At 41.4% G+C, this 20,000-nt stretch overlaps 1 protein-coding gene across 1 annotated transcript in view; it reads right to left on the reverse strand.

Annotated features, from left to right (window-relative positions):
* Nucleotides 1-20,000, reverse strand: part of LOC139422598 (syntaxin-binding protein 4-like) — a 113,915-nt gene that overhangs the window by 71,781 nt on the left and 22,134 nt on the right. Inside the window, exon 2 of the mRNA XM_071173743.1 lies at nt 1,723-1,796. Within this exon, the coding sequence (XP_071029844.1) occupies nt 1,723-1,796 (74 nt within the window). The remainder of the gene's footprint in view (nt 1-1,722; nt 1,797-20,000) is intronic.

Raw genomic sequence — 20,000 nt, forward strand, 5'->3', positions numbered from 1 at the left:
ACCTACAGTATAGATTCAGTACTCATAGACCATGTCTCTGTGATCTACATAGACCGGTTAACCTACAGTATAGATCCAGAACACGTAGATCTGTGACAGGTTAACCTACAGTATAGATCCAGTACTCACAGAACATGGAAGGAACATGTGTTCACTCTGCATGTATATGCTGCACTAATATAATTAGAATGATTAGAACACACCTGTCCTGTTACAGCAACATTGTTCATTCTAATTCTGTGGTTCTACTGTTCCATGATGATGTCAGCTCTAGACTGTAGTTAACAAGTGTGTTGTAGAACAGAATGGGGAAGGCACTTAGCCAGACCATTATCACAGTCAGTAAAGAGAATGTGTTCTAGACTTTCCCAGACCCGTCTTCTCACAGTCAGTAAATAGAATGTGTTCTAGACTTTCCCAGTCCAGTCTTCTCACAGTCAGTAAATAGAATGTGTTCTAGACTTTCCCAGTCCAGTCTTCTCACAGTCAGTAAATAGAATGTGTTCTAGACTTTCCCAGACCCGTCTTCTCACAGTCAGTAAATAGAATGTGTTCTAGACTTTCCCAGTCCAGTCTTCTCACAGTCAGTAAATAGAATGTGTTCTAGACTTTCCCAGTCCAGTCTTCTCACAGTCAGTAAATAGAATGTGTTCTAGACTTTCCCAGTCCAGTCTTCTCACAGTCAGTAAATAGAATGTGTTCTAGACTTTTCCAGTCCAGTCTTCTCACAGTCAGTAAATAGAATGTGTTCTAGACTTTCCCAGACCCGTCTTCTCACAGTCAGTAAATAGAATGTGTTCTAGACTTTCCCTGTCCAGTCTTCTCACAGTCAGTAAATAGAATGTGTTCTAGACTTTCCCAGTCCAGTCTTTTCACAGTCAGTAAATAAAATGTGTTCTAGACTTTCCCAGACCATTCTCACAGTCAGTAAATAGAATGTGTTCTAGACTTTCCTAGACCATTCTCACAGTCGGTAAATAGAATGTGTTCTAAACTTTCCCAGTCCAGTCTTCTCACAGTCAGTAAATAGAATGTGTTCTAGACTTTCCCAGACCATTCTCACAGTCGGTAAATAGAATGTGTTCTAGACTTTCCCAGTCCAGTCTTCTCACAGTCAGTAAATAGAATGTGTTCTAGACTTTCCCAGACCATTCTCACAGTCGGTAAATAGAATGTGTTCTAGACTTTCCCAGACCATTCTCACAGTCGGTAAATAGAATGTGTTCTAGACTTTCCCTGTCCAGTCTTCTCACAGTCAGTAAATAGAATGTGTTCTAGACTTTCCCAGTCCAGTCTTTTCACAGTCAGTAAATAAAATGTGTTCTAGACTTTCCCAGACCATTCTCACAGTCAGTAAATAGAATGTGTTCTAGACTTTCCCAGACCATTCTCACAGTCGGTAAATAGAATGTGTTCTAAACTTTCCCAGTCCAGTCTTCTCACAGTCAGTAAATAGAATGTGTTCTAGACTTTCCCAGACCATTCTCACAGTCGGTAAATAGAATGTGTTCTAGACTTTCCCAGTCCAGTCTTCTCACAGTCAGTAAATAGAATGTGTTCTAGACTTTCCCAGACCATTCTCACAGTCAGTAAATAGAATGGGCTGTTCGGCAAAGTTTTGTCAAAATGTGAGTATACCCACTTCTCCAAGCACCGCTACACCACTGGTCAGTACTGTAGCTAGCTGAGTGTGTTGTGGGATAGAATGTGTTACAGACTTACCCAGTCCATTCTCACAGTCGGTAAATTCTATTTCATGAACGGCACGATCTACCCCATACGGACCCATTAGTGTCCTAGAGGAGAGGAGAGGAGAGGAGAGGAGAGGAGTTTGAGGTGAGGAAAACGGGAACGGAGAAGGGGAAGAGAAAATGAAACAAAGTGAATCACCAACATCAGCTTTACATTGATTATCCAAGGTTTGACAACAAAGAAACAAACTAATTGACCCCAGAGCAGTAACCAATATACATCTCCATTATACAGTACACACATTTCCTGGTTTCACAGATTCCAGAACACCACCAGGCCACTAGAGCATCATTGTAAATATCAGCACTGGCTGTAGCGCTGTAGGTCGGGGGGGGGGGGGGGGGGGTGTCAGAGATATTTTTTGCTATTTTCATAGCGGGAATTATGAGTGCAAGACCGGGACGTGGCGCGAGCTTTGATGAGTAAATAAGCTGTAGGTGTGTCGATGCTTGGCCCCTCACTGGCCAATCAGAACATGGATTCAATTGAGATTGTGTGTCACTGATCTACACACAAAACCCCATAATGTCAAAGTGGATTTGTGTTTTTAGAAATGTTTATAAATTCATTACAAATGAAAAGATGAAATGTCTTGAGTCAATAACCCAATAAACACTTTGTTATATCGAGCCTAAATAAGCTCAGGAGTAAACATTTGCTTAACAAGTCACATAATAATTTGTATGGACTCAGTCAGTGTACAATAATTACATTTTAATGACTAACCCATCTCTGTACCCCACACATACAATTATCTATAAGGTCCCTCAGTTGAGCAGTGAATTTCAAGCACAGATTCAACCACAAAGATTAGGGAGGTTTTCCAAAGCCTCGCAAAGGGCACCTACATTATTAGTAGGGTAAAAGATGGGTAAAAGATGGGTGGATGGGTAAAAGATGGGTAGATGGGTAAAAGATGGGTAGATGGGTAAAAGATGGGTAGATGGGTAAAAATGTAAAAAAAGCAGACATTGAATATCCCTTTGAGCATGGTGAAGTTATTCATTACACTTTGGATGGTGTATCAATACACCCAGTCCCTACAAAGATACAGGCGTCCTTCCGAACTCAGTTGCCGGAGAGAAAGGAAACCACTCAGGGATTTCACCATGAGGTCAATAGTGACTTTAAAACAGTTACAGAGTTTAATGGCTGTGACAGGAGAAAACGGAGGATGGATCAACAACATTGTAGTGACTCCACTATACTAACCTAAATGACAGAGTTTAATGGCTGTGACAGGAGAAAACGGAGGATGGATCAACAACATTGTAGTTACTCCACTATACTAACCTAAATGACAGAGTTTAATGGCTGTGACAGGAGAAAACGGAGGATGGATCAACAACATTGTAGTTACTCCACAATACTAACCTAAATGACAGAGTTTAATGGCTGTGACAGGAGAAAACGGAGGATGGATCAACAACATTGTAGTGACTCCACAATACTAACCTAAATGACAGAGTTTAATGGCTGTGACAGGAGAAAACGGAGGATGGATCAACAACATTGTAGTGACTCCACAATACTAACCTAAATGACAGAGTTTAATGGCTGTGACAGGAGAAAACGGAGGATGGATCAACAACATTGTAGTGACTCCACAATACTAACCTAAATGACAGAGTTTAATGGCTGTGACAGGAGAAAACGGAGGATGGATCAACAACATTGTAGTTACTCCACAATACTAACCTAAATGACAGAGTTTAATGGCTGTGACAGGAGAAAACGGAGGATGGATCAACAACATTGTAGTGACTCCACAATACTAACCTAAATGACAGAGTTTAATGGCTGTGACAGGAGAAAACGGAGGATGGATCAACAACATTGTAGTGACTCCACAATACTAACCTAAATGACAGAGTTTAATGGCTGTGACAGGAGAAAACGGAGGATGGATCAACAACATTGTAGTTACTCCACAATACTAACCTAAATGACAGAGTTTAATGGCTGTGACAGGAGAAAACGGAGGATGGATCAACAACATTGTAGTGACTCCACAATACTAACCTAAATGACAGAGTTTAATGGCTGTGACAGGAGAAAACGGAGGATGGATCAACAACATTGTAGTTACTCCACAATACTAACCTAAATGACAGAGTTTAATGGCTGTGACAGGAGAAAACGGAGGATGGATCAACAACATCGTAGTGACTCCACAATACTAACCTAAATGACAGAGTTTAATGGCTGTGACAGGAGAAAACGGAGGATGGATCAACAACATTGTAGTGACTCCACAATACTAACCTAACTGACAGAGTTTAATGGCTGTGCCAGGAGAAAACGGAGGATGGATCAACAACATCGTAGTGACTCCACAATACTAATACAAATATTACAAACATGCATCATGTCTGCAATAAGGCACAAAACAAGTACTGCAAAAAAATATGGCAAATAAAGTGTACTTTTTTTCCTGAATTAAAAAGCCTTATTTTTGGGGGCAAAACCAACACAACACATCAATGCACTCTTCATGGTGGTGGTGGCTGCATCAGAGTCTTTACTGTAGTTTCTTTACTAAATATTGTCTTACCTCTACTTCTTCAACTGCATTGTTGGTTAAGTAAGCGTTTCACAGTACACCTGTTGTATGTGACAAATATCATTTGATTTTGATTCATGGGTATACTTATCTTCGGTGAGGGTTTTTTTTTTTTAGGTTTAAAAATAAACGGAATAGAGATAAGCACAATCAAAATCCTAAAGGAAAAACCAGGTACTGTCTGTCAGCTTTCCAACAGACACAAATTCACCTGTGTTTCTCTATTGGCCTTTTGTTCTCTGTGTGAACCATGGAGGTACTGGTAAGCAATGACAATCTGCACTGTCTGCACAATCTCTCGGGGTATGGGATCTAGCCTTCTGATTCAGCCCCCCGGGGACAATCTCTCGGGGTATGGGATCTAGCCTTCTGATTCAGCCCCCCGGGGCAGTGGGGAATATCAATATTTCAGCGTGAGAGGCTCCATGGACACGTCACAGAGGACAAAAGACTCCTGTAACTAAGACAATAAGAGGTTTGACGTACGTACAAATGAACCAAGCAAGTCACTGTTATTAGAGGGTTGAGTATTGAAGTCGTTGGTGAAAGTGGGTAGACCAAATGTTGGCTTTAGGGATAGAAAGTGAATGTTTGGAAAGAAGGGAGTCATAGGGAGGAATGTGTTCTTTAGGAGAGCATTGAGAAGAAGAAGAAACAGTGTTGTTTTGATGAATGGTAGAGTACTTCTGGTAGTATGCAAGTCTAATAGAGGACCTTTACCTGATGAAGATAAACATCATCAAAATGACCTACTATAGGTCTACTACAGATATTATTATCTATTCAGGCCTAATAGAGGACCTTTATGAAGATAAACCTCATCACAATGACTTATTATAGGTCTACTACAGATATTATTATCTATTCAGGCCTAATAGAGGACCTTTACCTGATGAAGATAAACCTCATCACAATGACCTACTATAGGTCTACTACAGATATTATTATCTATTCAGGCCTAATAGAGGACCTTTATGAAGATAAAGAGCACCACTTCAGCACTTGGAGGCTGGAACATTCAGTCTTCTCTGCTCTTCTAGAACCAAAGCATTGATTCTTAGAGTCTTAGAGCTGTGGGATTCAAAGTTTAACAGAACATCAACCCACCACCACTTCCACTAAATGACAATAGAGAAACAACGCAGCCATCTTCGTCCACTGACTAGACATTTCTGATTAACATATTTGAGTGGAGAGGAGTGACACAAACACTGAACCATGTGGCAGTAAGCATACAGCATAGATACAAAGATACTAGACACTGAACCATGTGGCAGTAAGCATACAGCATAGATACAAAGATACTAGACACTGAACCATGTGGCAGTAAGCATACAGCATTGATGCAAAGATACTAGACACTGAACCATGTGGCACTAAGAATACAGCATAGATACCAAGATACTAGACACTGAACCATGTGGCAGTAAGCATACAGCATAGATACAATGATACTAGACACTGAACCATGTGGCAGTAAGCATACAATATACAGTTGAAGTTGGAAGTTTACATACACTTAGGTTGGAGTCATTAAAACTCATTTTTCAACCACTCCACAAATGTCTTGTTAACAAACTATAGTTTTGGCAAGTCGGTTAGGACATCTACTTTGTGCATGACACAAGTCATTTTTCCAACAATTGTTTACAGACAGATTATTTCACTTATAATTCACTGTATCACAATTCCAGTGGGTCAGACGTTTACATACACTAAGTTGACTGTGCCTTTAAACAGCTTGGAAAATTCCAGAAAATCATGTCAGGGCTTTAGAAGCTTCTGATAGGCTAATTGACATCATTTGAGTCAATTGGAGATGTACCTGTGGGTGTATTTCAAGGCCTACCTTCAAACTCAGTGCCTCTTTGCTTGACATCATGGGAAAATCAAAAGAAATCAGCCAAGACCTTAGAAAAAAATTGTAGACCTCCACAAGTCTGGTTCATCCTTGGGAGCAATTTCCAAACACCTGAAGGTACCACGTTCATCTGTACAAACAATAGTACGCAAGTATAAACACCATGGGACCACGCAGCCTTCATACCGCTCAGGAAGGGGACGCGTTCTGTCTCCTAGAGATTAACGTACTTTGGTGCAAAAAGTGCAAATCGATCCCAGAACAACAGCAAAGGACTTTGTGAAGATGCTGGAAGAAACAGGTACAAAAGTATCTATATCCACAGTAAAACAAGTCCTATATCGACATAACCTGGAAAGGCCGCTCAGCAAGGAAGAAGCCACTGCTCCAAAACCACCATTAAAAAGCAAGACTATGGTTTGCAACTGCACATGGGGACAAAGATCGTACTTTTTGGAGAAACGTCCTCTGGTCTGATGAAACAAAAATAGAACTGTTTGGTCATAATGACCATCGTTATGTTCGGAGGAAAATGGGGGGGCCTTGCAAGCCGAAGAACACCATCCCAACCGTGAAGCATGGAGGTGGCAGCATCATGTTGTGGGGGTACTTTGCTGCAGGAGGGACTGGTGCATTTCACAAAATAGATGGCATCATGAGGACGGAAAATTATGTGGATATATTGAAGCAACATCTCAAGACATCAGTCATGAAGTTAAAGCTTGGTCGCAAATGGGGTCTTACAAATGGACAATGACCCCAAGCATAATTCCAAAGTTGTGGCAAAATGGCTTAAGGACAACAAAGTGAAGGTGTGGCCATCACAAAGCCGTGACCTCAATCCCATAGAAAATGTGTGGGCAGAACTGAAAAAGCGTGTGAAAGCAAGGAGGCCTACAAACCTGACTCAGTTACACCAGTTCTGTCAGGAGGAATGGGCCAAAATCCACCCAACTTATTGTGGGAAGCTTGTGGAAGGCTACCCGAAACATTTGACCCAAGTTAAACAATGTAAAGGCAACGCTACCAAATACTAATTGAGTGTATGTAAACTTCTGACCCCCTGGGAATGTGATGAAAGAAATAAAAGCTGAAATAAATCATTCTCTCTAATCTAATTCTGACATTTCACATTCTTAAAATAAAGTGGTAATCCTAACTGACCTAAAACAGGGAATTTTTACTAGGATTAAATGTTAGGAATTGTGAAAAACAGAGTTTAAATGTATTTGGCTAATGTGTATGTAAACTTCCGACTTCAACTGTAGATACAAAGATACAAGACACTGAACCATCTGGTAATAAGCATACAGCATAGATACAAATATACTAGACACTGATCCATCATTCTACTTCTATGGTATTCAGTGAATGAGGGGAATCCCTGTGGTTCTCTTCAACCTGTTCCTGGAGAGCTACCCTCCTGTAGGTTTTAACTCCAACCCTGTTCCTGGAGAGAGCTACCCTCCTGTAGGTTTTAACTCCAACCCTGTTCCTGGAGAGCTACCCTCCTGTAGGTTTACACTCCAACCCTGATCCTGGAGAGCTACCCTCCTGTAGGTTTACACTCCAACCCTGTTCCTGGAGAGCTACCCTCCTGTAGGTTTTAACTCCAACCCTGTTCCTAGAGAGCTGCCCTCCTATAGATTTTAACTCCAACCTTGTTCCTGGAGAGCTACAGTCCTGTAGGTTTACAATCCCTGTTCCTAGAGAGCTACCCTCCTATATATTTTAACTCCAACCCTGTTCCTGGAAAGCCACCTTCCTGTAGGTTTCAGGACAGTAGCTCTCCAGGAACATGGTTGGAGAGCCCTGATCTACTATGAACCAAATTGTTAACCCTTGTTACACCGTTGTGACCCAACTGATAAACCAAACACAATCTGTAGCCACCAAATGACAACCCAAATCAACACAGAAACAAAGCAGATGTGTCTTTGTCCATTGACTAGAAAGCTGTCTGATAATCATCTTAGAGAGGAGGGGAACACAGCCAGGAAGCAATATTTCTGATAATCATTTGAGAGAGGAGGGGAACACAGCCAAGAAGTACTATGTCTGAAATTCAACTGAGAGAGGAGGGGAACACAGCCAGGAAGCAATATGTCTGAAATTCATCTGAGAGAGGAGGGGAACACGGTACACTAATCACAGAGCAGAAGACATGGACAGATCCTCTACTTCTCTGATGTTCATAGCAGGAGTGTTATTCTTATTCTTTGTCTCCTGACCCCTCCTGTCTCAGTCTCCAGTATTTATGCTGCAGTAGTTTGCTGCTGGGTCAGTTTGTTATATCTGGAGTACTTCTCCTGTCCTATTCGGTGTCCTGTGTGAATTTAAGTGTGCTCTCTCTAATTCTCTCTTTCTTTCTCTCTATCGGAGGACCTGAGCCCTAGGACCATGCCTCAGGACTACCTGACATGATGACTCCTTGCTGTCCCCAGTCCACCTGGCCGTGCTGCTGCTCCAGTTTCAACTGTTCTGCCTTATTATTATTGGACCATGCTGGTCATTTATGAACATTTGAACATCTTGGCCATGTTCTGTTATAATCTCCACCCGGCACAGCCAGAAGAGGACTGGCCACCCCACATAGCCTGGTTCCTCTCTAGGTTTCTTCCTAGGTTTTGGCCTTTCTAGGGAGTTTTTCCTAGCCACCGTGCTTCTACACCTGCATTTCTTGCTGTTTGGGGTTTTAGGCTGCGTTTCTGTACAGCACTTTGAGATATCAGCTGATGTACGAAGGGCTATATAAATACATTTGATTTGATTTATGGTTGAATGGTTCTTCCCTCATGTTTGGGATCTGCTGTATGTCACAACCAAAGTGATTTTCATATTTCCTCGTGGAACCTTGACCCATAGTAATAAAACCAAACAATATCACTAGCCAATATCTTTATCCAGAACCTATGGCTTCAGACTCAACCCAGTATCAACTACTGTAGCTGTAGCCCCTGACTGGACCGAGAGTCCAAACATAGAAATAGACAAACTAGACATGTAACATAGAATGCCCACTCACCATTTAGGAAACCATTTGTTCTATTATAGCCACCAATCCCAACTCTATTCTGTCTATTTATTTTCTATTTGGTCTATTCTCTCTGTGAAAATCAGCTCATATTGGCACCAGGACTGCAAAGTAAACACGTTGAACAGCCTTGCCAAATTCCCCACTAATTCTCCTTTCAACGTTTTCATTTGGAGATTTGGGATAGTTAAGACTAAAATCCTGATTTCCTTTTTGGTTCTGTTTCAGGTCAGATTGGACTAACCATTGTTACATAGCAAATGTCTAACAGAGGGTCAAAATAATACAATAACACTGGGTTTTGGCATTAACTTCCCAAATGCATCCATAATAGGCTACAATGTAGTGTAATAATAGCTCAATACAGGCTGTGGTGTTATAACAAGCTGGCAGGGAGAGATTAGTGCTGTGTATGTATGTGGTCTTCACAACTAACCAACCCTATTCCATCTCCCTGCATCATTGCCCACGTGGAGAGATGGAGAGGGGTGCGTGACTGACCGGATGAGCTGTGTAGGCTACACTCAAATTACAGTGTAGTTTATTGTATCCTCGTTATGAAAATACACTAAAGATACACTACACGCTGGGTAAAATACACTAAATATAGACTACACACTGGGTAAAATACACTACACACTGGGTAAAATACACTGAATATAGACTACACACTGTGTAGAATACACTAAATATAGACTACACACTGGGTAAAATACACTAAATATAGACTACACGCTGGGTAAAATACACTAAATATAGACTACACGCTGGGTAAAATACACTAAATATAGACTACACACTGGGTAAACTAGACTACACACTGGGTAAAATACACTAAATATAGACTACACACTGGGTAAAATACACTAAATATAGACTACACACTGGGTAAAATACACTAAATATAGACTACACACTGGGTAAAATACACTACACACTGGGTAAAATACACTACACACTGGGTAAAATACACTACACACTGGGTAAAATACACTAAATATAGACTACACACTGGGTAAAATACACTAAATATAGGGTACACACTGTGTAAAATACACTAAATATAGACTACACACTGGGTAAAATAGACTACACACTGGGTCAAATACACTAAATATAGACTACACACTGGGTAAAATAGACTACACACTGGGTAAAATACACTAAATATAGACTACACACTGGGTAAAATAGACTACATATAGACTACACACTGGGTAAAATAGACTACACACTGGGTCAAATACACTAAATATAGACTACACACTGGGTAAAATAGACTACACACTGGGTAAAATACACTAAATATAGACTACACACTGGGTAAAATAGACTACATATAGACTACACACTGGGTAAAATAGACTACACACTGGGTAAAATACACTAAATATAGACTACACACTGGGTAAAATACACTACAGATAGACTACACACTGGGTAAAATAGACTACACACTGGGTAAAATACACTAAATATAGACTACACACTGGGTAAAATACACTACACACTGGGTAAAATAGACTACACACTGGGTAAAATACACTAAATATAGACTACACACTGGGTAAAATAGACTAAATATAGACTACACACTGGGTAAAATAGACTAAATATAGACTACACACTGGGTAAAATAGACTAAATATAGGATACATAATGGGCCAAATAGACTACACACTGGCAAAATACACTAAATATAGACTACACACTGGGTAAAATAGACTAAATATAGACTACACGCTGGGTAAAATACACTAAATATAGACTACACACTGGGTAGAATACACTAAATATAGACTACACACTGGGCAAAATACACTAAAGATAGACTACACACTGGGTAAAATAGACTACACACTGGGTAAAATACACTAAATATAGACTATACACTGGGTAAAATAGACTACACGCTGGGTAAAATACACTAAATATAGAATACACACTGGGTAAAATAGACTAAATATAGACTACACACTGGGTAAAATACACTAAATATAGACTACACACTGGGTAAAATAGACTACACACTGGGTAAAATACACTAAATATAGACTACACACTGGGTAAAATAGACTACACACTGGGTAAAATACACTAAATATAGACTACACACTGGGTAAAATAGACTACACACTGGGTAAAATAGACTACACACTGGGTAAAATACACTAAATATAGACTACACACTGGGTAAAATACACTAAATATAGACTACACACTGGGTAAACTACACTAAATATAGACTACACACTGGGTAATATAGACTACACACTGGGTAAAATACACTAAATATAGACTACACACTGGGTAAACTAGACTACACACTGGGTAAAATAGACTAAATATAGACTACACACTGGGTAAAATAGACTACAGATAGACTACACACTGGGTAAAATAGACTAAAAATAGACTACACACTGGGTAAAATAGACTAAATATAGACTACACACTGGGTAAAATAGACAAAATATAGACTACACACTGGGTAAACTACACTAAATATAGACTACACACTGGGTAAAATAGACTAAATATAGACTACACACTGGGTAAAATAGACTAAATATAGACTACACACTGGGTAAACTACACTAAATATAGACTACACACTGGGTAAAATAGACTACACACTGGGTAAAATACACTAAATATAGACTACACACTGGGTAAAATAGACTAAATATAGACTACACACTGGGTAAAATACACTAAATATAGACTACACACTGGGTAAAATAGACTAAATATAGACTACACACTGGGTAAAATACACTAAATATAGACTACACACTGGGTAAAATACACTAAATATAGACTACACACTGGGTAAAATAGACTACACACTGGGTAAAATACACTAAATATAGACTACACACTGGGTAAACTACACTAAATATAGACTACACACTGGGTAAAATAGACTACACACTGGGTAAAATACACTAAATATAGACTACACACTGGGTAAAATACACTAAATATAGACTACACACTGGGTAAAATAGACTACACACTGGGTAAAATACACTAAATATAGACTACACACTGGGTAAACTACACTAAATATAGACTACACACTGGGTAAAATAGACTACACACTGGGTAAAATACACTAAATATAGACTACACACTGGGTAAAATACACTAAATATAGACTACACACTGGGTAAAATAGACTACACACTGGGTAAAATACACTAAATATAGACTGCACACTTGATAAAATACACGAGTATTACTTTTGTTCTTTATCAACAACAATTTAGCCGGCGCAACACAACTCCAAACATTATTGTAATTGATCAAACCTGCAAAGAAATGTGCATTTTTCTAATACATTCGTTTAAACTACATTATATATTGTGTTCACAACCCAAAAAAAAGGATATATTCTACAGTGAATTGCACTATCAAAACATAATTTGTTGTCTATCGGGCTTCTGCGGTGGAGAAACGGACAGCAGCTTTGAAACGCATCATTCAAAGGCGCGCTTTAAAATCCGTTTTTCAATAAATTGACAGCCTAAACAAATTACATTCTGGTCATCAACGGTTTTAATAATAGCCTAGTATTCCTATGTATTAAAAAAAACGTGTTCAAGAAGGTAAAAAGCGGATTTGTAAAGCACATTATCATCCTTTCACAAACACCTGCTCCGCACCCCTCTTCCTCTCTTCACCGGAGTTTACCTGCTAATGATAACTGCTCCTTTGTACATGACAGAAAACGTTGGCATATTGACTCCCAATAGTTCAGTCGACCGTCGGTCGGTCGGTCGCCAGGCAACGTTGAATTCTATTCCATCCCCCTTCTTCCGGAGTCCAAAGCCCGCGCTCTCAGCCGCTCAGCGCGCAGGGGTCTTCCTTTCGCTCGAGCCACATGATCGTCTGCCTGCAGCACTCTAATTCCGCGCGCAGTTTAACGGATCGTCGTTCCAACGTTCTAAAACGTCACCGACTTTAATAGATTAAAAACATCTCTCTTTTATGGCCCTTCTCTTCTCTTACGGAATGAAACGGGAGACAGCAAAACCAAAAAGCAATCAAGTTCATTTTCTAGTTGCCTACTCAGAAGTTATTATTACATATTTTTATCGTCCGTTGGTCAGTCTGAAAGTTTGTTTAAAGAATGTGTTGGCATATGTATGGCCAGCTGTAGCCTAGGTGTTAGGAGAAAAGCTTCTGTAGGGACCTTTGGTTGCTTTTACAGGAGCCATCCGACATAGGCCTGGACCAGAGACACTCTGAGGCCTGATAGGGTTGGATAAGGACTAACTAAGCCTGTCACGTTTTGCTTTATATGGCTCTTCTTTTGCATTAACCATCTGCTGTCTGTCCAATTGTGAGCCTTTTGTTGCATAGAGTTGCATAAACACAGCATGTCCCTGGTCCAGACAACTGTTAAGTTTCGGGTTTGCTGTTTGGAAATACATAACATTTGGCTGACTAACAATAAAGCCAGGTGGTGGACTGATGTTTGATCCAACAAAAGTCCTTCTCACTCCATTTGGACACAAACATTTAATCTCTTGAGACATTAGTTCCATTGATATTACTTATAAACTAGAGTAGTGATGTGATCCGGGATGCATCTGTGTTTGTGTGCGTGTGTGTGTCTCGTTCAGTGTACACTTGTCTGTCCATCTGTCTGTCGGTCTGTCCATCCGTCTGTCTGCACACATGATCGTGTTTGTCTGTGGATGTGTGTGTGTCATCCTGTTCTGAGAATCCTGCCCGGAGAGCACTTCCTGTCTCTCTCTCTGTGATCCAGTCAGTCTGGACTATTAATTAGATAATAACAGGATTATAATTTGTACACAGCTCTATCTATGTTGAGTCCACAACACAACTCAACTCAACTCAACGCAATACAATACAACACAATACAAAAGGAGAGGAAGAAAGATAATCAGAGAATAAGAGAGGTACTATTGAACGGTCATCTAGCCTAACTCTCTGATACAGGACAGTAAAGTCTGGTGATACAGGACAGTAAAGTCTGGTGATACAGGACAGTAAAGTCTGGTGATACAGGACAGTAAAGTCTGGTGATACAGGACAGTAAAGTCTGGTGAAACAGGACAGTAAAGTCTGGTGATACAGGACAGTAAAGTCTGGTGATACAGGACAGTAAAGTCTGGTGATACAAGACAGTAAAGTCTGGTGATACAGGACAGTAAAGTCTGGTGATACAGGACAGTCAAGTCTGGTGATAAGGGACAGTCAAGTCTGGTGATACAGGACAGTAAAGTCTGGTGATACAGGACAGTAAAGTCTGGTGATACAGGACAGTCAAGTCTGGTGATAAGGGACAGTCAAGTCTGGTGATACAGGACAGTCAAGTCTGGTGATACAGGACAGTAAAGTCTGCTGATACAGGACAGTAAAGTCTGGTGATACAGGACAGTAAAGTCTGGTGATACAGGACAGTAAAGTTTTGTGATACAGGACAGTAAAGTCTGGTGATACAGGACAGTAAAGTCTGGTGATACAGGACAGTAAAGTATGGCGATAAGGGACAGTAAAGTCTGGTGATACAGGACAGTAAAGTCTGGTGATACAGGACAGTAAAGTCTGGTGATACAGGACAGTAATGTCTGGTGATAAGGGACAGTAAAGTCTGGTGATACAGGACAGTAAAGTCTGGTGATAAGGGACAGTAAAGTCTGGTGATACAGGACAGTAAAGTCTGGTGATACAGGACAGTAAAGTCTGGTGATAAGGGACAGTAAAGTCTGGTGATACAGGACAGTAAAGTCTGGTGATACGGGACAGTAAAGTCTGGTGATAAGGGACAGTAAAGTCTGGTGATACAGGACAGTAAAGTCTGGTGATACAGGACAGTAAAGTCTGGTGATACAGGACAGTAAAGTCTGGTGATACAGGACAGTAAAGTCTGGTGATACAGGACAGTAAAGTCTGGTGATACAGGACAGTAAAGTCTGGTGATACAGGACAGTAAAGTCTGGTGATACAGGACAGTCAAGTCTGGTGATAAGGGACAGTCAAGTCTGGTGATACAGGACAGTAAAGTCTGGTGATACAGGTCAGTAAAGTCTGGTGATAAGGGACAGTCAAGTCTGGTGATACAGGACAGTCAAGTCTGGTGATACAGGACAGTAAAGTCTGCTGATACAGGACAGTAAAGTCTGCTGATACAGGACAGTAAAGTCTGGTGATACAGGACAGTAAAGTCTGGTGATACAGGACAGTAAAGTCTGGTGATACAGGACAGTAAAGTCTGGTGATACAGGACAGTAAAGTCTGGTGATACAGGACAGTAAAGTCTGGTGATACAGGACAGTAAAGTCTGGTGATAAGGGACAGTAAAGTCTGGTGATACAGGACAGTAAAGTCTGGTGATAAAGGACAGTAAAGTCTGGTGATACAGGACAGTAAGGTCTGGTGATACAGGACAGTAAAGTCTGGTGATAAGGGACAGTAAAGTCTGGTGATAAGGGACAGTAAAGTCTGGTGATACAGGACAGTAAAGTCTGGTGATAAGGGACAGTCAAGTCTGGTGATACAGGACAGTCAAGTCTGGTGATACAGGACAGTAAAGTCTGGTGATACAGGACAGTAAAGTCTGGTGATACAGGACAGTAAAGTCTGGTGATACAGGACAGTAAAGTCTGATGATACAGGACAGTAAAGTCTGGTGATACAGGACAGTAAAGTCTGGTGATACAGGACAGTAAAGTCTGGTGATACAGGACAGTAAAGTCTGGTGATAAGGGACAGTAAAGTTTGGTGATAAGGGACAGTAAAGTCTGGTGATACAGGACAGTAAAGTCTGGTGATACAGGACAGTAAAGTCTGGTGATACAGGACAGTAAAGTCTGGTGATACAGGACAGTAAAGTCTGGTGATACAGGACAGTAAAGTCTGGTGATACAGGACAGTAAAGTCTGGTGATACAGGACAGTAAAGTCTGGTGATACAGGACAGTAAAGTCTGGTGATACAGGATAGTAAAGTCTGGTGATACGGGACAGTAAAGTCTGGTGATACAGGACAGTAAAGTCTGGTGATACAGAACAGTAAAGTCTGGTGATACAGAACAGTAAAGTCTGGTGATACAGGACAGTAAAGTCTGGTGATACAGGACAGTAAAGTCTGGTGATAAAGGACAGTAAAGTCTGGTGATAAGGGACAGTAAAGTCTGGTGATACAGGACAGTAAAGTCTGGTGATAAGGGACAGTAAAGTCTGGTAATACAGGACAGTAAAGTATTTGGTGATACAGGACAGTAAAGTCTGGTGATACAGGAGAGTAAAGTCTGGTGATACAGGACATTAAAGTATTTGGTGATACAGGACTGACAAGACATTGGTAGTGGTGGGGGTTTACTTAAAACCCTGGAGTGCCTTGCTGGCTACACAGCACAGTGGGGGTTTACTTAAAATCCCCTTCACACACACACAATAGGGGAAGCTGAACAACAGCTATCTTAAACCTCACAGACACATCACAGACACATGACATCACATCAGATCACATCACAGACACACGACACCACAGACACATCACAGACACATGACATGACATCACAGACACATCACAGACACATGACATGACATCAGATCACATCACAGACACATCACAACCTGTCCTTGACTTAGTATAGCCAGCGCCAACTATATCATATAACTATATCACACATCAGATCACATTAGATCACATTAGACACATCACAGATACATGACACCACAGACACATCACAGACACATGACATCACATCAGATAACATCACAGACACATCACAAACACATGACATCCCAGACACATCACAGACACATCACAGACACATCACAGACACGTGACATGACATCACAGACACATCACAGACACATGACATGACATCAGATCACATCACAGACACATCACAACCTGTCCTTGACTTAGTATAGCCAGCACCAACTATAATTCTACACTCCTATAAACTTCTGGCTAGGGCTAGGGCTAGGGTTAGGGCTAGGGCTAGGGCTAGGGTTAGGGCTAGGGTTAGGGCTAGGGCTAGGGCTAGGGTTAGGGTTAGGGCTAGGGTTAGGGCTAGGGGTTAGGGATAGGGCTAGGGGTTAGGGCTAGGGTTAGGGCTAGGGCTAGGGGTTAGGGCTAGCTCTAGGGTTAGGGCTAGCTCTAGGGTCAGGGCTAGGGCTAGGGTTAGGGTTAGGGCTAGGGTTAGGGCTAGGGTTAGGGCTAGGGGTTAGGGCTAGGGGTTAGGGCTAGGGCTAGGGTTAGGGCAAGGGTTAGGGCTAGGGCTAGGGGTTAGGGCTAGGGTTAGGGTTAGGGCTAGGGGTTAGGGGTTAGGGCTAGGGCTAGGGCTAGGGTTAGGGTTAGGGCAAGGGTTAGGGCTAGGGCTAGGGCTAGGGGTTAGGGCTAGCTGTTAAATAGCATGTTTGAAGAGAAAGAGTCATACTTCCATCCTCCTTAGCATGACCAGATAGTGATGACCATACTGGAGCAGCTCAGAGATACTAGAACTGGAAGTCCCCCAGAGTAATCCTGTGGATTTGACTAGGGGCCAAAGACCCAACGCAGCATCCTTGACCAGGGGCCAGGGAATGGGGTTAGGAGGCAAGGATGGCCATGCTGCGAACGACAGAAGTACCGTACAACACTCCCAACACTTTCTCTTCAGAAATCTAATTTGCAGACCGGTGGCTGCCGTCTAGTTGTGTCTCAGCCAGACTGACGTCCTATAGTCTGGCAACTGGCAGGGCCAGCGTGTATCGTGGAAGGGAAGTCACATCGACATTAACATCTCATCTGAGCCCTGGTCAAGAAGCCAGCAAACATTTAGTTCCAGACAACATACACCAGGACATGTGTCAAGTAAAAAACAGTGTCATGGTTCGCTATAACAACGGGGGGGGGGGGGGGGGGGGAAATCCTGGCTTGACCAAGGGCCAGAGACCGGGGTTAGGACTAGACAGCAAGCTGGTTGCCAGTCTAGTTCAGCCAAACTGACTTCATGTTGCCTGGCAACTGGCAGGGCCACCATGTAGGGCTGGTGACCATGAAACCAGACATGTAGCCAGGCTAACTGGGGACGGTTTCCAAGACATCCAGAATGTGTTTGTTGACACAGATAGAGATAAATAACCTGTAGTCAAGACAACGTGTCCTTGGAAACGGAGAGGGAAGGACCAGATATACATACTGTTCCTAAATATGATTCAGCACCAACAGACGACTGCAGTTCAGACATGATCGACGCACTAATGAAACATGTCAAATCTTGGTTTAAATGTTCATCTCTGTCCCCACTCGTCCTTTCCCATGGCACAGGCAGTTTCAACTGGCCGCGATGCTGTCGATGAACACTCACACTCTGTGAGAAAGCACTGCAATTTAAAGGGATCTACGTGGTGTGTGTGTGTGTGTGTGTGTTTGTGTGTGCCATGCACGTGTGTGTGTGCCCTTGTGCCTGTGTAGCTGAGTCAGAGAATGAGAGGAGCGACAGAGAGAAAGAGAGAGAGAGAGAGAGAGAAAGAGAGAGAGCGAGAGAGAGAGAGAGAAAGAGAGAGAGACAGCGAGAGAGAGAGAGAGAGAAAGAGAGAGAGAAGAAAGAAGAAAGAAGAAGGGAGAGAGAGGAAGAGAGAGAGAGAGAGAGAGAGAGAGAGAGAGAGAGAGAGAGGAGAAGAAGGGAGAGAGAGGAAGAGAGGGACCTGGGTTGCACACAGGGCAGTTTATCAAATCCTGTGTGCTTGCTGTTTCCCCCTCTATCCATCATAATGAGACTCAGACTGACAGGACTGCCCTGAACTCTACCCTAACACACTGGTTACATCAACATATTCCACTACTCTACACTAACACACTGGTTATATCAACATATTCCACTACTCTACACTAACACACTGGTTATATCAACATATTCCACTACTCTTTACTCTACACTAACACACTGGTTACATCAACATATTCCACTACTCTACACTAACACACTGGTTATATCAACATATTCCACTACTCTTTACTCTACTACACTAACACACTGGTTACATCAACATATTCCACTACTCTACACTAACACACTGGTTATATCAACATATTCCACTACTCTACACTAACACACTGGTTATATCAACATATTCCACTACTCTACACTAACACACTGGTTATATCAACATATTCCACTACTCTACACTAACACACTGGTTACATCAACATATTCCACTACTCTACACTAACACACTGGTTATATCAACATATTCCACTACTCTTTACTCTACTACACTAACACACTGGTTTCATCAACATATTCCACTACTCTACACTAACACACTGGTTATATCAACATATTCCACTACTCTTTACTCTACACTAACACACTGGTTACATCAACATATTCCACTACTCTACACTAACACACTGGTTATATCAACATATTACACTACTCTTTACTCTACACTAACACACTGGTTATATCAACATATTCCACTACTCTACACTAACACACTGGTTATATCAACATATTCCACTACTCTACACTAACACACTGGTTACATCAACATATTCCACTACTCTTTACTACTCTACACTAACACACTGGTTATATCAACATATTCCACTACTCTACACTAACACACTGGTTACATCAACATATTCCACTACTCTTTACTACTCTACACTAACACACTGGTTATATCAACATATTCCACTAATTCATTCAGCTCACAGTCTGTGTTGATTCATTAGAAGAAGATTCACAGTAACAAATGTTCCACGGAAGCTGATAATGATATTCACATTAAACGTAGCTCAGCTTGCTAGCGAACT

This window comes from Oncorhynchus clarkii, chromosome 12, assembly GCF_045791955.1.
Source record: "Oncorhynchus clarkii lewisi isolate Uvic-CL-2024 chromosome 12, UVic_Ocla_1.0, whole genome shotgun sequence".
NCBI lineage: Eukaryota > Metazoa > Chordata > Actinopteri > Salmoniformes > Salmonidae > Oncorhynchus > Oncorhynchus clarkii.